At 27.0% G+C, this 19,094-nt stretch overlaps 2 protein-coding genes across 3 annotated transcripts in view; both read right to left on the bottom strand.

Moving 5' to 3' along the window:
* LOC100206014 (U3 small nucleolar ribonucleoprotein protein IMP4) overlaps nt 1–12,135 on the bottom strand; it is a 56,110-nt gene extending 43,975 nt beyond the window's left edge. For both annotated transcript variants that reach the window (XM_065818439.1, XM_065818438.1), the window contains exons 1-3: nt 12,000–12,135; nt 11,653–11,761; nt 6,016–6,096 (exon numbers count right to left, since the gene is read on the bottom strand). In XM_065818439.1, coding sequence (XP_065674511.1) covers nt 6,016–6,096; nt 11,653–11,761; nt 12,000–12,002 — 193 coding nt within the window. In that variant the 5' untranslated portion in view covers nt 12,003–12,135. The remainder of the gene's footprint in view (nt 1–6,015; nt 6,097–11,652; nt 11,762–11,999) is intronic.
* Nucleotides 12,136–17,449: 5,314 nt separating this feature from the next.
* Nucleotides 17,450–18,833, bottom strand: LOC100204853 (flagellar calcium-binding protein). The gene is made up of 2 exons (XM_065818452.1): nt 18,677–18,833; nt 17,450–18,082 (listed from the first exon to the last, which is right to left on the bottom strand). The coding sequence occupies exon 2, from the start codon at nt 18,070–18,072 to the stop codon at nt 17,542–17,544; it is 531 nt and encodes a 176-aa protein (XP_065674524.1). The 5' UTR covers nt 18,073–18,082; nt 18,677–18,833; the 3' UTR covers nt 17,450–17,541.
* Between the last annotated feature and the right edge of the window lie 261 nt (nt 18,834–19,094).

Raw genomic sequence — 19,094 nt, forward strand, 5'->3', positions numbered from 1 at the left:
GAGTTTTAAAAATTGTAACCACAGATGCCATTTTCCAGCACATTGGAAAAAAGAATTATTCAAGCACTTATTAAATAGTATAGAGAAAACTGATATCAGCCCATGGACAGTCATAAAAAATAAAAATAAAAGAATCCCAGTCAGCTGCAAGGTAGTGGCAAGTTGTGCAATAATAGGGTGAGTCTGATAAGGTGATGCAAGATAATAATAGGGTGAGTCTGAAAAAATCTGAGATAAAAGAATTATAGTGATCTTAACATGGTCTGTTTAAGGAGAACAAGAAGAAACTAAACACAAGCTAGGTTAGAAAAAAAAATAAACCAAGGAGTGAAGATAAGTTATTAGGGTTGTCAATAAAGTTAACTTTCTGAGTAAGATATTAAAAAATACAGAAGTTATGAGCTTTAGTACCACCAGGGCCAGTAGTATTAAAGCCAATCCATTTAGTGTGATTAGCATTAAAGTTGGAAACACATAAAAGAATGATCAGAAGATTCATATTTGGTTATATATACAAATAGGTAATATACATACAAATACATAAATTGATACATAAGTTTATGCCCCACCCAAACATGTGACTATTGGCCTCAAAAAATCAAGAATAGCTGTCACTACTGAGATCTGAAGATGAAACAGCCGAACTTAAGTTAGTCTAACAAAGAGTAAGTGAATAAATATTGAAAAACAAGACCAGAATATTTTTATTTTAATAAAAAGATTGCCTGCCAAACCAAAACCCTGATTCGATGCATGTACAATCCTCAAATATTTTACCTATTTACATTCGCAAATGTATATACACTGCTCGCATGTTTTACCTATTAAAGTCAGTCAATATATGTACACTCTGCTGCACAAGATTCTAAACAAATCTGTCAATAAAACAAAAATAAAAAGACAATAAAATAAAACAAAAAAAACTTAATAATAAAAACAGTGTAAGACATTAAAAAAAAAAATTCTGCATTAAAAAAAGTCAAGTTTGATTTTTTGGCCTTATTAAAAAAATGTTTAACTTCATTTAATCAAATTTAATGGCTTTAAGAAAACACAAATAAGTTAGATGAAACACAAAAGTAATTTAAAGTGATGTAATTTGTTTTCAAAAGAAGCAATTTTTACTTTCTGAACTTTTAAAGCCAACAATTTATAGAAGTATACATACATCATATATACATACATATGTGTGTATGTATATATATATATATATATATATATATATATATATATATATATATATATAAATATATAAATAAATATATATATATGCGCGGAGTGCTGCTACATCGACTGACAAATAGCCTGACCCGCAAGGGAGTGCTGCTACATCTACTATCTTTTAGCCTAACCCGCAAGGGAGTGCTGCTACATCGACTGAGGGTTTGGTTGGGGCAGGCAGTCTATCAATTAATAAAAAAAAATAATTCCGGTCTTGCATTTTAATTTTTACTTTTTGTCAACAAAATATGGAAAAATCTTTCGTACAACATATAAGGGTTCTATATATATATATATATATATATATATATATATATATATATATATATATATATATATATATATATATATATATATATATATATATATATATATATATATATATATATATATATATATATATATATATATATATATCTATATATATGAGCTTCTGACACCTGGTGAAACTATTAATGGAGAACGTTATTGACGACAATTAATGCATTTGAAGCAAGCTCTGGTCATAAAATGACCAGATTGGGGTAACAGACATGATAAACTCATTTTTCAGCATGATAACGCTCGACCACATGTCGCAAAACCTGTCAAAAACTATTTGGAAAATGTCGGATGGGAAGTGTTACCCCACCCGCCGTATTCTCCGGACATTGCTCCTTCTGACTACTACTTGTTCGATTGCATGAATAACGATTTGATTGGACAGCGCTTCACTTCTTCAGAAAATATCGAAAAATGGGTCTCTGATTGGATCACTTCTAAGGATGAAGCATTTTTTCGACACAGAATTCGTAAATTGCCGGAAAGATGGGCAAAAGTAGTGACTAGCGATGGACACTATTTTCATCCATTTAGTTTTTGAAATAAACCTTCAATTTTTAATTAAAAAGCGCATGAATTAATACCTAGACCTGATAGAATTTTTTTGAGAATTGTTTATTTTGACTTTATTTACAGGCAAATTTACTTATTCTTAAAATGTTGTGTATAAGCTTTAGTTTAACAGCTGAATGTATTTATACTTTTATTACTATGTTGTTTTTAGAATAATTTTATTTTGTATTGTTTTATTTTTTATACTTAAAAGTAACCTATTTAAGCATTGTTATATGTATTCTAGTATTGCCTTCTATATTTCTATATGATTGTTATTTAGATATCTAAATTACCAATAAGTTAATAAAGTTGCAGAATCAAATATATATATTCAGAATGGCAGCAGCTTTGTTTGGATAAGGTATTCCAATAAAATCACGCAGTTGGGTGTGTAAATATTTTACTATTTCTCCTGAAGATGCTTCAATTGCAATATGTAGCATATGCCAACTGAAGATTTTAAGAGGTAACAAAAAAAAAATCTAAGTCTTTTAACACAACAAATATGTTGTCTCATATTAATACAAAACATAAAGAAATAGCAAACAAAGAGTTAAAAGTTAATGAAGAAGAAAACAAAAGGAGAGCAGAAAGTAAACAAAATGTGTTCAAGAAAATCAAGTCAACTGATGCAACTTGCTCAAAACAGTCTTAACAAACTTTGTTTGAAACACTTGAGAGAAAAAAACCCTGGGACATTAATAATCACAGGTTTAAATTAATTAATAAATATATTGCAGAAATGATTGCAGTTGATATTTAACCTTTTTCTATAGTAGAAGACATCAGATTTCAAAGATTGCTAAACCATTTATGCCCTAACTATTGCATGTCAAGTAGAAAATACATTGAAAACTCTGTTTTTCAAAATATATACAACAGAATCAGACAAAATGTCCAAAAAGAAATAAATGATGCTTCATATATTTTATTTACAACTGATGGATGGGCATCTAGCAATGGAAAATGCTCATTTCTTAGCTTGACAGCTCATTGGTTAACTAATGAATTTCATCAAAAATTGGCAATTCTTCGAGTTCGTCAACTCAATATATTGCATACTGCCAAAAATATAAGTGAAGCAATTCAAAGTCCTATGAATGACTTTCTTATTCCAACTTCAAAGGTACATTTAGTTGCTAGAGATAATGCAGCTAATATGGTAGCTGGCATAAGAGAGGCAGATTACAACAGTTTGCTGTGTTTTTTACACACTTTGCAACTTGTGTTGAATGATGCTGTATTTGCCCAGATATACATTAAAAATATATCAACAACTTGTAAAAACATAATAACCCATTAACTCATTATCAAGTGCCAGAAAATAGGTTCAAACAAGACATAAACAAGATGGAATAGTAATATTTTATGTTTGAAAAAATTTTTGAACAGAAATGTGCTTTGATCCCATTTTGTTGTGATAATCACAACTCTAAACTAAAGTCACTGGAAAACAATGAACGGATTATCTTAGAAAAATTACTGTGACTTTTAAAAATGTTTAATGATATAACAAATTTGTGAGTGATTAAAAATGTTTAATGATATAACAAATTTGTGAGTGATTAAAAATGTTTAATGATATAACAAAAAAGTGAGCGTGAAGCAATTGCATCTGCTATAATTCCATGTATACAAGTTATAAAAATCATGCTGACTATATGGAATTTAAACCTGAGGTCAGTTTGTTATCAAGTACAATAAATTTAGATTTCGATTTTTCAAAATGCTTTGAAAATTTTATTAGAAATAAAAACACTTTAATCGAAAACACATCATCAATATCTGAAGTTCTGCAAGAAATATTTAAAATTTGAAAATAAAGTTTTAATTTATTTGAGCCAAGAAAAATCATGTAACAAGATACTCCTATAGCATGGTGGAGAGAAAATAGAAATTGCTGCAAGAAATTAGCTCCAACAGCTCAGAAGTATTTATCATCCCCTCCATCTTCAGTTGAAAGTGAACGGTTGTTCAGTTGTGGAGGACAAGTCTATTTTATACGACAAAATAGGTACATCACTAATATATATATATATACATATATATATATATATATATATATATATATATATATATATATATATATATATACATGTATATATACATATATATATACATATATATATATACATATATATATACATATATATATATACATATATATATATACACATATATACAAATATATATACATATCAGGCCTTGTTAAGAAGCGTTACGCAGCTCGCATTTTGCTTGCGAAAAGGTGATTTGCCTACGCGTTCAGCAGTTTTGCGCTACGCAAAAACTTATATCTTTTAGAATATTTAAATTATCTTTTGATTATCGTTAACATGACGTTTATTCAGAAGAAATAAAGTCGTAAGTAAAAGCATTTAACCGCAATTGTAAACTAATAGATTTTTTTGTTAAAGAAAAAGTTTGTTTCATAATTTTTTTTTTGTTATTAAAGATTAGTTAAAAAAAATAAAGTGTTTTAAGTTTTATCTTAAGGAATTAAATATATAAATTCCTTTTAAATATAAAAATTATTTTTAGTCATAATAGTTTAAAAAATGCACGATTTATTTTGATATAAATATTTTATTAATAAGATATTTTGTTTATTGTTAATTCAATAACGTAAAGTTTTAATGACGTTCATTTAATTTATGAAAATAAATTATGATCAAGAATATGTTATCGGTAACTGATAAATAGCAAAAAAAAACTCTATTGTTTAAAAACATTATTAAAAAGAGTTTACAAATTAAATAAGAAAAAATTTACAAACAGTTAATAAAATAACCAAAAACCAAATGTAAAATCATAAGAAAATAAACAAACATTTTACGTTTCATGAAAAAAAAATTTTTTCAAAATAAAATTTAGTTCATATTTGAAAAAAATAATAAAAATGATTTTTTTAATAAGAACTTAGATTTTATTTGTAACTTTTGTTATAGTGAGAAAAAAAAAAACTGTTTGTATGATTTTTAACGCGTTAATAAAATAACTTTAATTACAATGCGGTACTTGAAAAGACGCTAATGACGCAATATAACTTCTAACAATGCAAAATATATTTGCTGAGTTGAGTTACTTAGAAATGCGTTACGCGTTTTCGCTACGCAGCGAAATCTCGTAACAAGGCCTGACATATATATATACATATACATATACATATATATACATATATACATATATATATATATATATATATATATATATATATATATATATATATATATATACATATATATATATATATATATATATATACATATATATTTATATATATGAGGCTATTCTAGGAAAACAATTTGGGCGAGGGTACCCCCTGTGCACCTTTCTCCAAGGAAATTTGCAGTTTTTGGCAACAAAAAAAAAGCAATATTTGCCATAAAAAAAAAATTTGGTCTAAATACGGTTAGCGCTGTCTAGAATAGCCCAGTATACATATATATATATATATATATATATATATATATATATATATATATATATATATATATAATATATATATATATATATATATATATATAAATTTAAACAATTTTCAAAAATATTCTACAAAATAGAGTGCTCAATGTTCTTAAAAAAACCAAGCAATTATAAATTAGTTGAAAATCACTTAACAAAGTGTAGTAATGCATTCATCATCAGAAAAGCATTTCTGATGAGTCTTTATTGATAAAACACAGCGTTAAATGATGAAAAAAAGTTTTGTTAAGTGATTTTCCACTAATTTATATATATATATATATATATATATATATATATATATATATATATATATATATATTATATATATATATATATATATATATATATATATATATATATATATATATATATATATATATATATATATATATATATATATATATATATATATATATATATATGATTTAATAAGTGAACTTTTTTAATTACCATTTTTATCATCATCATAAGCAAGTAACTTTCGTAACTGGCTTTCATCTTTTCGAAGCTCTGTTGGAATCACCTTACCCTCTAAATAAAAATTTTAAGTTAATATAAGAACTAAAAGTAACAACAACCAAATTATTTCGATGAAAACTTTAAACATCAAGGAGGGATCCATAAAGCATGTATGCAGTAAAAATACTGATTTAGATATGATTAATGAACTTACAAAATACAAGGTATTTTCTACATTAGATTTAAATTCTAACCACTAAATTCCTGATATGTTCTAAAAATTTACAGACAAATTTGCTGAAAAAACAAGTAATCATATATTTTTGCTATCTTGACTGTATAATCATTGGTGGTTATGATCAAGCACATCACAATAAAAATTATCAACAGTTTCAAAAAAACTCACAAAATCAGAGCCTAACATCAAATTAATTAAAGTCTGTTATTTCAGTTCCTTTTACAAATATTCTTGGATCCTACATTTAACACAATAATATAAAACAAGATTTTGAACAATTACATCTTTTAGAATCATTAAATTCCTCCTGATATTTTATCACTCCATCAAACTTATTAAAAGTTTTAACTTATGTTAAAACATTTCCAATTAGTAGTGAAGTGTTTGTATCATTCCAATTATTAAAAACGGAATTTTTTAATATTTTAAGCTCTGTGGATAAGAACTTATCTTTGTTGTTGAAGATGATGATTCAGATATTGTTGAAGAAGATGATTCAGATATGCCGTATCAAATACATTGAATTAAAATGGTACGTTGTCATATTCTCATTTTTCATGACATTGAGCAAAAGTAAAATTACTCAGTGTTAGAAAAAGCAGCAGCTATTGTTAAAGCTGTTCAAAAATAAAGACATTTACAAAACCTTTACAATTAATAACTGCTCATTCTTTAGAGTTTATGTTTGATAACTATATTTAATAGTAAGTGTGCTTACTATTGTTTTAATTTTCACTTAGATTTAAGTATAAGCGGTTCTGATCATTTAACTTTTACTAAAGGGTAATAATTTTTACAATGCATTAAGGCACCTTTTAAAATTATTAAACGTAATGATTAAAAAAATATATAGTCAAAAAATTTGCTTACACTAAGTTAATTACTTTTTCTAGGGATTTTTTAAAAAAATTAATGTTTTAAAATATCTAAAATTTAATAAAACTTAAAATAAAAAAACTTAACAAAACTAAAAATTATTGTAATTGTTATTTTTATTATTATTAAAGTCAAAAAAAATATAAAGAGAAACAAAACTTTCTGAAAACATTTTCATTTTGTTTTTTCGATTTCCTAAAGTAAATGAAAATAGCAAGCTAAAGATCTAAAGTTTATTCATTTAAAAATTAAATTTGCCAATTACTATATTGTTATTAAGACTTAAATTGTTACTTTTGGTAACTTTTATTAAAAACAGTTAACTCTTAATTCCCAAAAGTTACCTTAATATCTTTCAAACTACATTTGATTGTTTTAAATTGAGTTTCTTAACAAGTTTTAATTCATTTTATTTTAATCTAAAGTTCTACTAGTAATTAAATATCAGTTTCAAACACTAAACAGCACGTAGTTTAAAACAGCAGCTATTCATTTTATAGTCCTGAAAAAAAAAATTCACTAAAATAAACAGAAAATTAGTTATTTACTACTGCATTTGAAACGGAAATTTTTTTTCCTATTTTTATTAAAAAAGCAAAAGAAAAATAACAAATAATAAATATTTTTGCGTGCTTTTTTTTGGGTAACCATGCTGCTTTAGTGGTACCACGTAGGTCTGGGTTCGTACCTGGAAGTGAAAGATAGCTCCTGTTGCACTTATGCATTTCTTTTGAGCCAATGCAATATTGAACAAACCTCAGTAGTATACATAGCTGTTCATGCTAGAAGTTACACACATGATTCACTTTGTTAAATTTAAAAACATACCTATTACTACAGAAAAGGTAAAAAATATGTTTTAAATGCTATGTTTATTCAGATTTAAAACCAAAAACTTATTAATCTGCAACAACCAGTGAGTTAATCAAATTGGTATACCCAATGGATTGCTTTTTATAAAATTGTCCAGTTTTCATAATTTTTTCACCTTTAAATAGGTATGAGGAAATCGCGTTTTACGGAACCGATAAATGTGCTAAAATTTTGTGCAACGATTTTTGAAGATTGATTTTAGAGATAGAGGTTGTACCAAATTTTGTTGACTTGTTTTTTAGAATTTCATATAAACATAGATACTTTTTCAAAAATAGAATGATTTAACTTGGATAATATGTGCCTTCTGATTACAATGACGAATTTTATAAGTGGGTTTATTGATATTCACAACTGTTATTTACTTTCTCTATCGAGCAAATATTGAAGATAAAGCCTGACAAACTCTATCTTTTTCAGACACTCGAGTATGCTCATTTTTTATATTCCTGCCAAATTTTATTGCCAAATTCAGAGGCGGTGATATCCTATTTGGGCGCACAATTTTGGTACCTAATTTCCTTTTTTCTATAATCTTGTGCAGACTTATGTTGATTTATTTTTCGGAATTTCATACCAACAAAGATATTTTTAAAAACTTGAATGAATAAACTTTAATAATATGTGTTTTCTGAATAAAATAATGAACTTTATAAGTAGCTATATTGATATTCAAAAGTTTTGGCAAAACGGTTTTTTACTTTCTGCATCAAGGAATTATTGAAGATAAAGCCTGACAAACTCTCAATTTTTCTGACACTCAGAGGCGGTGATACCCTATTTAGGTGCACAATTTTGGTACCTAATTTCCTTTTTATTTAATCATTTGCAGGGGGGGGGGGGAGTACGAGCTAAAATTCTTTGCAGGTTAAATTTTATTATTATTGATAATCACATTGTTATATTTTAAGAACAACAACAATAAATTAATATTAAATAACAATAATATAAACCTTTTTAACTTAAAAAGGTTTATATTATTGTTTGTTTATATTATTACTGTCATAATTAATAATTTTATAATGTTGCTTTATTTAGATAAAATGAGTAAAAGTTAAATTGTAAGAATTTTAATAATTTCATTTTGAAATTTATTTGTTAATTTTTGAATGGAAACAGTAAAACTAATAGTAATACTATTATTATTAGTAATAATATTACTATTAGTGTAAAATTATTAAGGTGTAAGACCCCTCAAAAAATTGTTTATTGAAAAAATCTCTCTAATAAAAAACCAAGTATATTCTGAGAAACAACTATATAACAAGATTTTAAATAATCTAAAATAAATTTATTAGTTGCCATGGTTACGAAGTAAAATGGCAACTAATAAAATTAATTTAAAACACCCAAAAATGTTTAGGCCACCCCAGCCATTCTATCTCAGTAACCGAAAGCATATAGAATATGACTTTTTGGCATATGATTAACAACATAGTAATCTACAAACTGAACTAAAATTGTTCTAAAAACCAAAGTATTTAAGCTATGCTGAGTTTTTCAAAATGGCGTATTTAAAAAAATGCATTCTTGTAAACTAAATCTTCTATAAATCAAAAACTCCTAACAGTATTGTAAAATTTTTAGTTCCAATTGTAAAACTAGATGCATTTGGTGAAAATTTCATGCATATCTGACATACGGTTAATGAGATAAGATGGCCAGGAGGTTAGAAATTGATAATTCGAGAAAAAAGCATTTAAATATTACATTAACAACTTTACCAAATAAAAATGTCAAATACTCAATTTAAAATCTGTTGTTCATAAGAACAAGAACCAGAATCATATAGATAACCATCTTGGTCATTCTCTGAGTCATCTTCTTTTTTTTTTGCATCCACGAATAACTTGTTTTCGCTTTTTAAATGTTGGTTGATTTTAATACTCTATGAAAATTAAACGCTTTTTGTTTATGGTTGAACAGCCTTGAAGAGTATATATACCAGGAATAAAGAGTAAGCTTTTACAATTGCCATCACCATAATAGTTAACATACCTTAGTTTACTTTGTGAAATAGAACGACCAAATATTCTTTGTGCACCAATTACTTCCATGCCAGAAGCATAGCCACGATAATTTTATTTACAAACATGTGATAACTTTCAAGCTTCAAATCCAAAAGGATTATTTTTTTTAAGTTTTAATTTTGGACTACGTGCTTTGCATGACCGACTCATTGGCTCGTAATCAAGAATTTTACCTGTGGCCATTGATATTGCTGTAATAACTCCATTTAATGAAGAAAACCCACTATGTTGCCAGCTACCATCAGCTGATAATGCAGTGTCAACAATATTTGAAGAAGATTGACAAATTTCTTTAACAGCATCAATTATTGTTTCTTTTGCAACAATTTTAGCACAATCAGAGACAGATTTATTTATTTTGTTGTAATCATTTTTAATCATAGATTTAGGAATGTTCATTAAAGATGTAAGCTTTTCTAATCCTGAAATAACTTGACCACATGACGCATTGAATAAACTATTATATTATTTACATTCAAAATTTTTTCCCAGAATATTTCTTTGAAGTACAAAATTCAGTTTTTTCATTGCAGTTAGAGCAGCAAATATTAAACATTGAGTTGAGTCCTTTTTTTGAGGAAACATTCTGAAAGATTGAATTCTGATTGTCTACAACATAGTTGATTAATCACACCGGACAAAACTTTAGACAAAAAAATAAATAGCTTGCAATTCTGATTAAAAACCTGTTGCTATGTGTGTTGCTAGGCAGATCAAATTTACCCAGTCGAAGGAATAGATTTATATCTCAAGAACTAAATCTTACTTGAAGAAATGGTTTTCAAATTTGAGTTCAGCAATAAATTTCGTGTCAGAATTACACAAAAAATTTTTTTTGATTCTTTAATGATTTTTGAGGGGTCTTACACCTTAATAGGGTGTTTTCAATAATACGGTGCTTCCCCCAACCCCACATACACCCTGACTTAAAAATCAACATCTCGTATTTGTTCTAGAAAGAAATAAAAACAACTATTTGCATATAAAAACTAGCAGTAAAAAAAAAATACTTTTAAAGATGAATTATTGATATTATGACAGTGAAGGTGGAGGTTGGGTGGCCCCTCTAGCCTACCAGATACACCCTAAGGGTGTATGACAGTGTTAATGTGTAGGCTATTCTTATATCTATCTATTGAAACTAAACTTTATTTTGACCACAGTTTTATCAACAAATCCATATATCTAAAAATCGGTACTTAAAACGTCATAACTTTTTGTGGAATTGTTTGATTTTAATAATTTTTTCACTTTTAAAATATTCAATAGAAGCTCTTTCTAATGATATATAACAACCTAGAATTTATTCAATAAAAAATTTCATGTAGCATACCTACTTTAAAACACTGCATTTGGTGACAAGATATACAACATTATAGTATTTGATTAACTTTAAAAAAATTAGTCTATTCTATCCATATTATATCATTTTCAGTATAGTATGTTTATTTTTACTGTTTACAAATATTATATATAGGTTCAAAAGAGTTAATAATTTTTTTTTTTTAATTTCTTACTTAATATTGAATGTTTTCTCTCAATCAGTATTTGTAAAATTATCTAAGAAATTTTTTAACTTTTTATGTCGTATAAATTGATTTTTATATTTACCATCTAATGCAAGCTTCAACTTTTGCTTCTTTTCATAAACAGTTTTTCGCTGATCTTCTAATGACTTTCTATACAAATATTCTTTCCGTAATCTTACTTCTCTACGTAGCTGAAAAAATATTTTTTATTATAAAACATTATCTTTTAAATGATATAAAACTGCTAATTTGTATTTATATTTTTACAATTTTTTTATGAACAAGTTTGTTTTTTTAAAGTTTCTATTATAACGTTATAAACATCAATTTGATTACTACAATTTTTTTAAATTTATAAACCAACTATAAACATGAAATAAATAAATTTAAAAAAATAATAATTTGTTTATTTCATTATGAAAATCTTACCATTTTAAGGTCTTTGTACACTTTCTGAGATTACTGTTATTTGAGTAAACAGATAAACTACTTATCATACTATAATAAATTTACTAAAATGTTAATAATTCTACATATATAGTATATAATACAACTTGTCTATTTAAAATTAAAAAGAATTTAAAACATCACAAATAACTTATATAAATGTAAATGCTAAAGCACATGCTTATTTACCGATGCAAAACCCACATGTTTACTTCATACATTGCTAGATTCTATAAATCGGCGTCACAGAAATTTTTGACGCATAATTTACGGAAAAATCGCAAGATATTTTTGCTGAAATTTATTTTTGGATTTTAATAATAATTTTAATAAAAAGAAAGAATACAACGATCTTTTTGATTTAATTACCTCGGGGGTATATTCATTTGTTTAATTAATATACCTTCGAGCCATGAATAAAATAAGTAAATATGGATTAAAAAGAAACTCCAAAAAATATTTGGTAAAAGACAGTAAAATTTTGGTAAAAAACCTGCTTTTTAATTACGATAAAAAAAAAAACATGGATCCGCTAGTAGTTCTAACAAAGCGCTTCTTGGAGGTGGCACTTTGGTCGAGATAAAACGTTTGCAAAACTCTCAAAGAGTTATTACTGGAAAGAAATGGAAAATGATGTCACTTTTTTAGCCGAATTACTTTGCTAGTGAATTATCAAATTATTATGGTTGCTGATATTACGATAAGAGTAAAATTACAAATGGCATTGTGATTTTGTTTTAATATCCAGACTTCGTTTTAATAAATGATGGATTTTAGTATTTATGAAAACTATTACATAAACATATAAATTTGGATTCGGGCCTAAAATTGAACAACTTTAAATAAATTCCGAACATTTTTTAGAGGAAACGGAAATAATTTTTAATACAATTTGCTTAAGCAGGAACGAATTAAGCAGGAAAGCATTCTTCGAATGACTTTTAAAATAATTATATTTTCCATCTTTCTGGTTTTGAAACAATTTTGTTAGAGACAAATGAATAAAAAAGGTGAAGGAGATATGTGCATATATGTGTATTATACGTTATCAATATTTTCCAGCGTGTGTAATATTACTCAGTGTGTGTAATATTGCTTGTGTATTATATGTTATCAATTACCCAGGTAGCACACTTATGTTGGGCCAACGTATGTAAATACATCGCGAACGTCGGCTGTTTACTCCGATGCAAATACAACGTTGATCCAATTTTAGTTTTATCATATTTATATTAATGAAACTTTAAAACAACGTGATTAAAAGTAGATAGCAAAATTACATTGGTCCAATAACGCAACGTTAATCCAATGTTTATGGATTATAAACAACGTTGATCCAAATACATTGGAACAACGTTGGATTATATACAGAGGGTCAAAGTTGTATTTACATCGAGGAAAGGCAGATATATAAATGAATTTTTGTATAATTTATAAGAATTATTTTCCTGCAATTTTTTTTCCTATTTTTGGGAGGGAGGGGGAATGAATACCCTCCATACCCCCTCCTGGATCCGTCAGTGTTGCCAACATAAAATACAAGTTTGAATCAACGTAAATTATTACGCAATGCTTACTTAAAATACAACGTTGAGCCAACGTTGTTTTTTGGTTTTTGGCTATGTCGCTTTTGTAACCTAAATGATCTAAAAACAATGTTGGCGGTAACTTTACATTATAGCAAACTTATACCTTGTTATAATTTAATAATCATTTTGATACCAGAATATCTTCAGTAGATTTTAAATTATAAAAACTAAAAACACTTGGGATCAAGGGTGCATATCAAATGCTCCCTTGATCCTACCTTAATGCACCCTTGATCCTATGCATATATACTTGATCCGAGTTCAAATTTATACCGTGAATGTATAAGGATTGTTTTTAAGTCATCAAAACAATGTCTCCATTAAAAACCAATAAAGCTATTATTAACTATCCTACAAATTTATTTATCTTATTAAAAGAAAAAAAAAAGAAAAATCAATGAAAAAAAATTTATTTTTTACTAAGGCACAACGTTTCCCCAGTTGGTAAAGTATGAAGTTACTTCTTTACTATATCCTGAAGTAGAACTGCAAGACATCTTTTTAAAGTGTTGTAATTCTAATGTATTATCAATGTTTCTTTAAAGTGTTGTGATTCTAATGTATTATCAATGTTTCTTTAAAGTGTTGTGATTCTAATGTATTATCAATTTTTCTTTAAAATGTTGTGATTCTAATGTATTGTCACTGTTTCTGCAGTTTTAATCTTTATTATTACTTTTAAGATAAAGTTTTCTTTTTCTTGCCATAAAGGTCTTATTTTTCATTTCATGATGTTTTTCTTTATTGACTGAGATTTTTTCATTTTGTGAAGCTTATTTAGTTCAACTTGAACAGGAGTGTGTGAGTATTTAGGTACGCTGAGGTTTATGTCCTTTAATTTCTTAACTTCCTTGATCCAGCTTTCGGAATGGCTTAATTTTTTCTAGACTTGCTTGATAAGAGATAGTAATAGAAACACAGTATAGTTGTCTTCCAGGGTCAGATATTTTTAAAGGCTGAATAAGTAATGTACTACAAGCTGAACCCAGAGCCGGTGCGAGTAAAAAAGGGTCAAATTTTCCCACTAAATGAATAAAAAATTCATTGATAGGGGAGGGGTATCACCCCTCCCCTCCTTTCCGCCGGCCTAAGCTGAACCTAATGCCAGACTTGACGTCAATGACTGATTAAAAGCTGGGATTTGAACAATAGCAGAAACTGGATCAACAACTTATGGAAATGGGTTGTTTCATCCATTCTAAAAATGTTGCAACATTTATCCAACCAGATGGGCTTGCGACTCTAACACATTCAGGTGGGCTACTATTCATCATGCTTCCTTTAAAATGAACTATTGGAAAAATAAAAAATGGAGATATTGCGTTTCTTATTGCATTAACTGTATAACAAACTGTTACCAATGTTCCTCTTTCTGCTAAAGTTATCCTTCTAACTTGCTTTACTCTTTTACTAACAATTAATTTACTTGGTTTTTGAACACTTGCGAGACCTGTCTAATTAACATTATAAATGTTTTTTAGCTGAAACTTGTGTTGCAGACGAATGTCTTTTAAATTGGCGAACTTCTTTAACTGTATAACGACTAAAGCAGTATATAAACTTCTTTTTCGTTCTTTTTCTTTTTTCGTTTTTCACCAAATAATATTACTGAAACTTTTCTTGATGAAATTGTCATAAAAAGAGATACTTTTATAAAATTCTTAGGTGTTAATCTTAATAAGAATATTACTTGGAGAAAACATATCGATTATGTAAGTACCAAAGTTTTTAAAAAATATTGGCATTTTATTTAAATAAAAGTATTGGTATTTTATTTAAAGTCCGAGCTTATCAAAATTGCTCTTCCACGGTGCTCTTTAATAAGACCATGTGGTCTTTTAGGAGCATTATTATAACTAGAATAAAAAGAAAAGTTAATTTTAAAAATTTGTTCTCTATATAAACTATATTCAAAGATTTTACAAAAAATGTATATTCATTTTTAGTAAAAAATGTGCGTTCATATAGTTAAGTCATATAGTTCAGCATTATACCCAAATAAATTATACTCAAAGTTCATAATGTTCAAAAATATTCAGCATTATACTCAAATACTTTATAGATTATGCTCAATATCTCTTTTCTTTGGTATCTTAATAAATCAATATATTTGTTTGCTTTTTAAGGTTACGGTGGTAAAATCCTTATGACCTTCTTTCGCATACCTAGTTTATATTATTAGCAAGCAAACTGTATAAATCTTGTAAAATTCTTTTTTTATCTTATTTTCCTATATGTATCACGACATTGTAAACTAAAGAATAAAAGAAAAATGGCATTTTAGGCTTGTCACATGTGTTCAAACATAAATTCTATAATGTAAAAGTTTGTAAACTTGTTGCTGTGACTAAGTCAAGAAATTTTCCTTATTTGGAATAAAATAATCTATAAGGTCTGTTTAAATTTTCAAGTTTCAAAACTTTGTTCTAGAATTGTAATGACTTATGAAACTTTGTAATAGCTTTAGAATAAAAAATTAGAATAAAAAATACAGGTGAAAAATTTAAAACCAACGGTTCTTCGTAATCTTAAGATAACCTGAATGAAAAAAAAAAAATAAAAGCCCTAATAAAACTTTGTGTTGCATTAGCAAACGTAAAATAAACTTTTATTAATATAGCATCGCACTATTACAATATTGGGAAATTTTAGGACTTAACTACCAACTTAATTCTGGTGACCGGGCCCGGCGCTAGTATGTGTTACGTGGGGGAGGGGGTGTCATTAATATTTTAATGATTAAAAAAAAAGGTCCTGGTTTTTTGAAATTTGCCTACTAACTAGTCTAAAAGGGTCAAATTTGCTGACTAAATGAACGTATAATTCATTGATGGGGTTGGTATCTCCCCCTCTCTCATCAATGGATTTTTCATCATAACCTCTAACCCACCCCCTCCTTCAGAAACACATACACATCCCTTCGCGCCGGCCTTGCGCATGACAGTAGCTCTATGGCCAGATTAGGTCGATAAATAATAGAATTTTTGTTAAAGTTGCAACTATCAATTTGAAACTTTGATACAATTTAAAATATTGAAATAGTTCTAGTTGTATTTTGTTTAAATATTTAACCGTGCGTTTAACAACAAATAAACAGATTGTTTTCTAAAATGTATAACATTTTTCTTTTAAAAGAATTACCTTAGATTAAATAAAAACAACTACTTTGCACTATATCTTTCCGTAACTAAATATAAAAGCAGATAGAAAAACTGCTATTTTGCTGATTTGATTCATTAACTTTTGTGTTAACGAATAATACAACTATACAAAAACCAACGCAATAAAAAAAAAAACTGACACTTCATTAGACTAGGTGGGCTCTCTTGTCAAAAGGCAAATTAATGTTAAACTCTACCATATTGCATGTTTGAATTTCTTCAATACTAGTTATTAAGAGTACCGAACAAGGTAAATATGACCTATTTATCATAATCTGATTATTATTAATACAATTCATATTGGAAGATCTATCATCATTTCTTTCATAGTCACTAAAAAAATTGGCATAAATATATTGAAGTTTTTCAGTTTAGAAAAGAAATATTTATAACTTTATTACAACATTTATATTATTTACAGCAACTTCACATTTGTAATTTAATTTGTCTAAATATTTCTACTATAAAAAAGTATACTTTATTTACTGAGTTTAAAAAGGCATAAATTTGTTTAAGGCCTAGGGTCCTAGTCCAGTTTTAGTGGGTGCTCCCTTATATGCTTTTTAAAGTCGAATAAAAGAGGAATTGAGTAGGTCTCCAAACTTTATAACTAAAATTAAAACATTTTGAAGTAATTTTGATTTAAGACATGCTAAACACAACAGAAAGAAAAAGTAATAGATTTTATAACAACCATTTACTTTACTTATAAAACATAAAATATTATTTAAAAAACACAAAAAACCCAGCTAATTTTACTTAAAATAATAATAATTAATCAATATCATCTTCAAGATCCAAGTTCTTTTTAATAGCCCAATCACAGAACTCATCAAATAAAATGAATCCTCCGTGATTTTTGTCGATAACTTTAAATTCTGCCTCAGGTTTAATTGGACCAACCCATTGCTCAATTTTCGATTTTGCAGCAACAAATTCCTCTAGGGTAATACGATGATCTGAATTGTCATCAATGCGTGTGAATGCTTCATAGTACTCGAAGTATTGTCGAAGAGAAAGGAGAAAAAATCTAAACTCTTTCCACTCAATGAAGTCATCACCTGATTTTTTGTTTGACTTCACAACACTCTTGGCAATTTGAAAAGCTCTCATGATGGCTGGCTTAGCATCAAAAACAGCATCTAAATGAAGCACGTCTCTAATACCTTTATCAATTTCTGCCAGTGAGAGCATCCCATTGCCATTATCAAATGAGTCAAACAAAGCTTTACGTTTTGCTTTTTCCTCATCACTTCTTCCATGAGGAAGTTTAGCATTGACTTCTGCCCAATTAATTTCTGGCATTGTAGAGTATCTAAAGTTAAAATATGATTTTCATAAATTAATTTCAATATTACAAAAAAAAAATCTTCCAATAGGAAACAACAATATTTTGTAAAATATTGCAATTTTAGATAAAATACATAATATCTTATAAAGAACTTTTATCCCTTAAGAAATTAAAGTCTCATGATATATCAGAAAAAAAATGCAACAAAACATATTGGCTAAAGTAAATATTATCTTGTTATTAAACAAGAACTGGTTGTTTAGAAGATTAAAATAAAATATGTTAAAATGAGTTTAAACGTTCAGACTTAATAAAAGCTCTGCTAGATTTTCTGCATAAAGTTACGAAGCTAACTCGAAGGTTATTAAATTGTCGTTGCTTTTGTAAAATAACACAAGTTTTATGTCATTTTTTATAAACATTTAAATAAATTTCCTCTAAATATAAAATAAAAATATTGTTTTGATTTTATGTTTGCTTGAAGCAACGATGAGCTTTACTTTTCACTACACAAAATGTTGCTAATGCGTGTTAGACTTTTGCTTTGTGATTGTGTAAACCGATATTTTCTTTAGTTTAATATGATGCACATAAATTAACTAAAATAAAAATTCCTACCTTTAGAGTCAACCAACGATCGGCTTCACTAATAAAGATATGAAAATTGTTGGGAGTGAGTGCGATTTTAAATGGTTAAAAGTTTAGCAACCTTGTCACCAAAGTACGCGATAACAATAAATAATAGGAGATTCTTTTCATAAACGATTAAACCTTTATCCTAAACAAAAAACACGTGGATCAATATAATATTTGGTGCGATAATGTGACATAATGTGATAAACTTTGTTCCAATCTTTGGAAGGAGCTGGAACAGAATTTTAAAAAATGAATTAATTATAAAGCGCAATATTGTAAATTACAGCAAAATCCTTTATTTTTTTATTTTATTTATTAGGTGCCAAGTAACACAATTTTGATCCGCCTTTATTAAATTAAAAAATGATTGTCTTATATCACGTAAAATAATAACAAAATA

This window comes from Hydra vulgaris, chromosome 14 (assembly GCF_038396675.1).
Source record: "Hydra vulgaris chromosome 14, alternate assembly HydraT2T_AEP".
In the NCBI taxonomy this organism is placed as follows: domain Eukaryota; kingdom Metazoa; phylum Cnidaria; class Hydrozoa; order Anthoathecata; family Hydridae; genus Hydra; species Hydra vulgaris.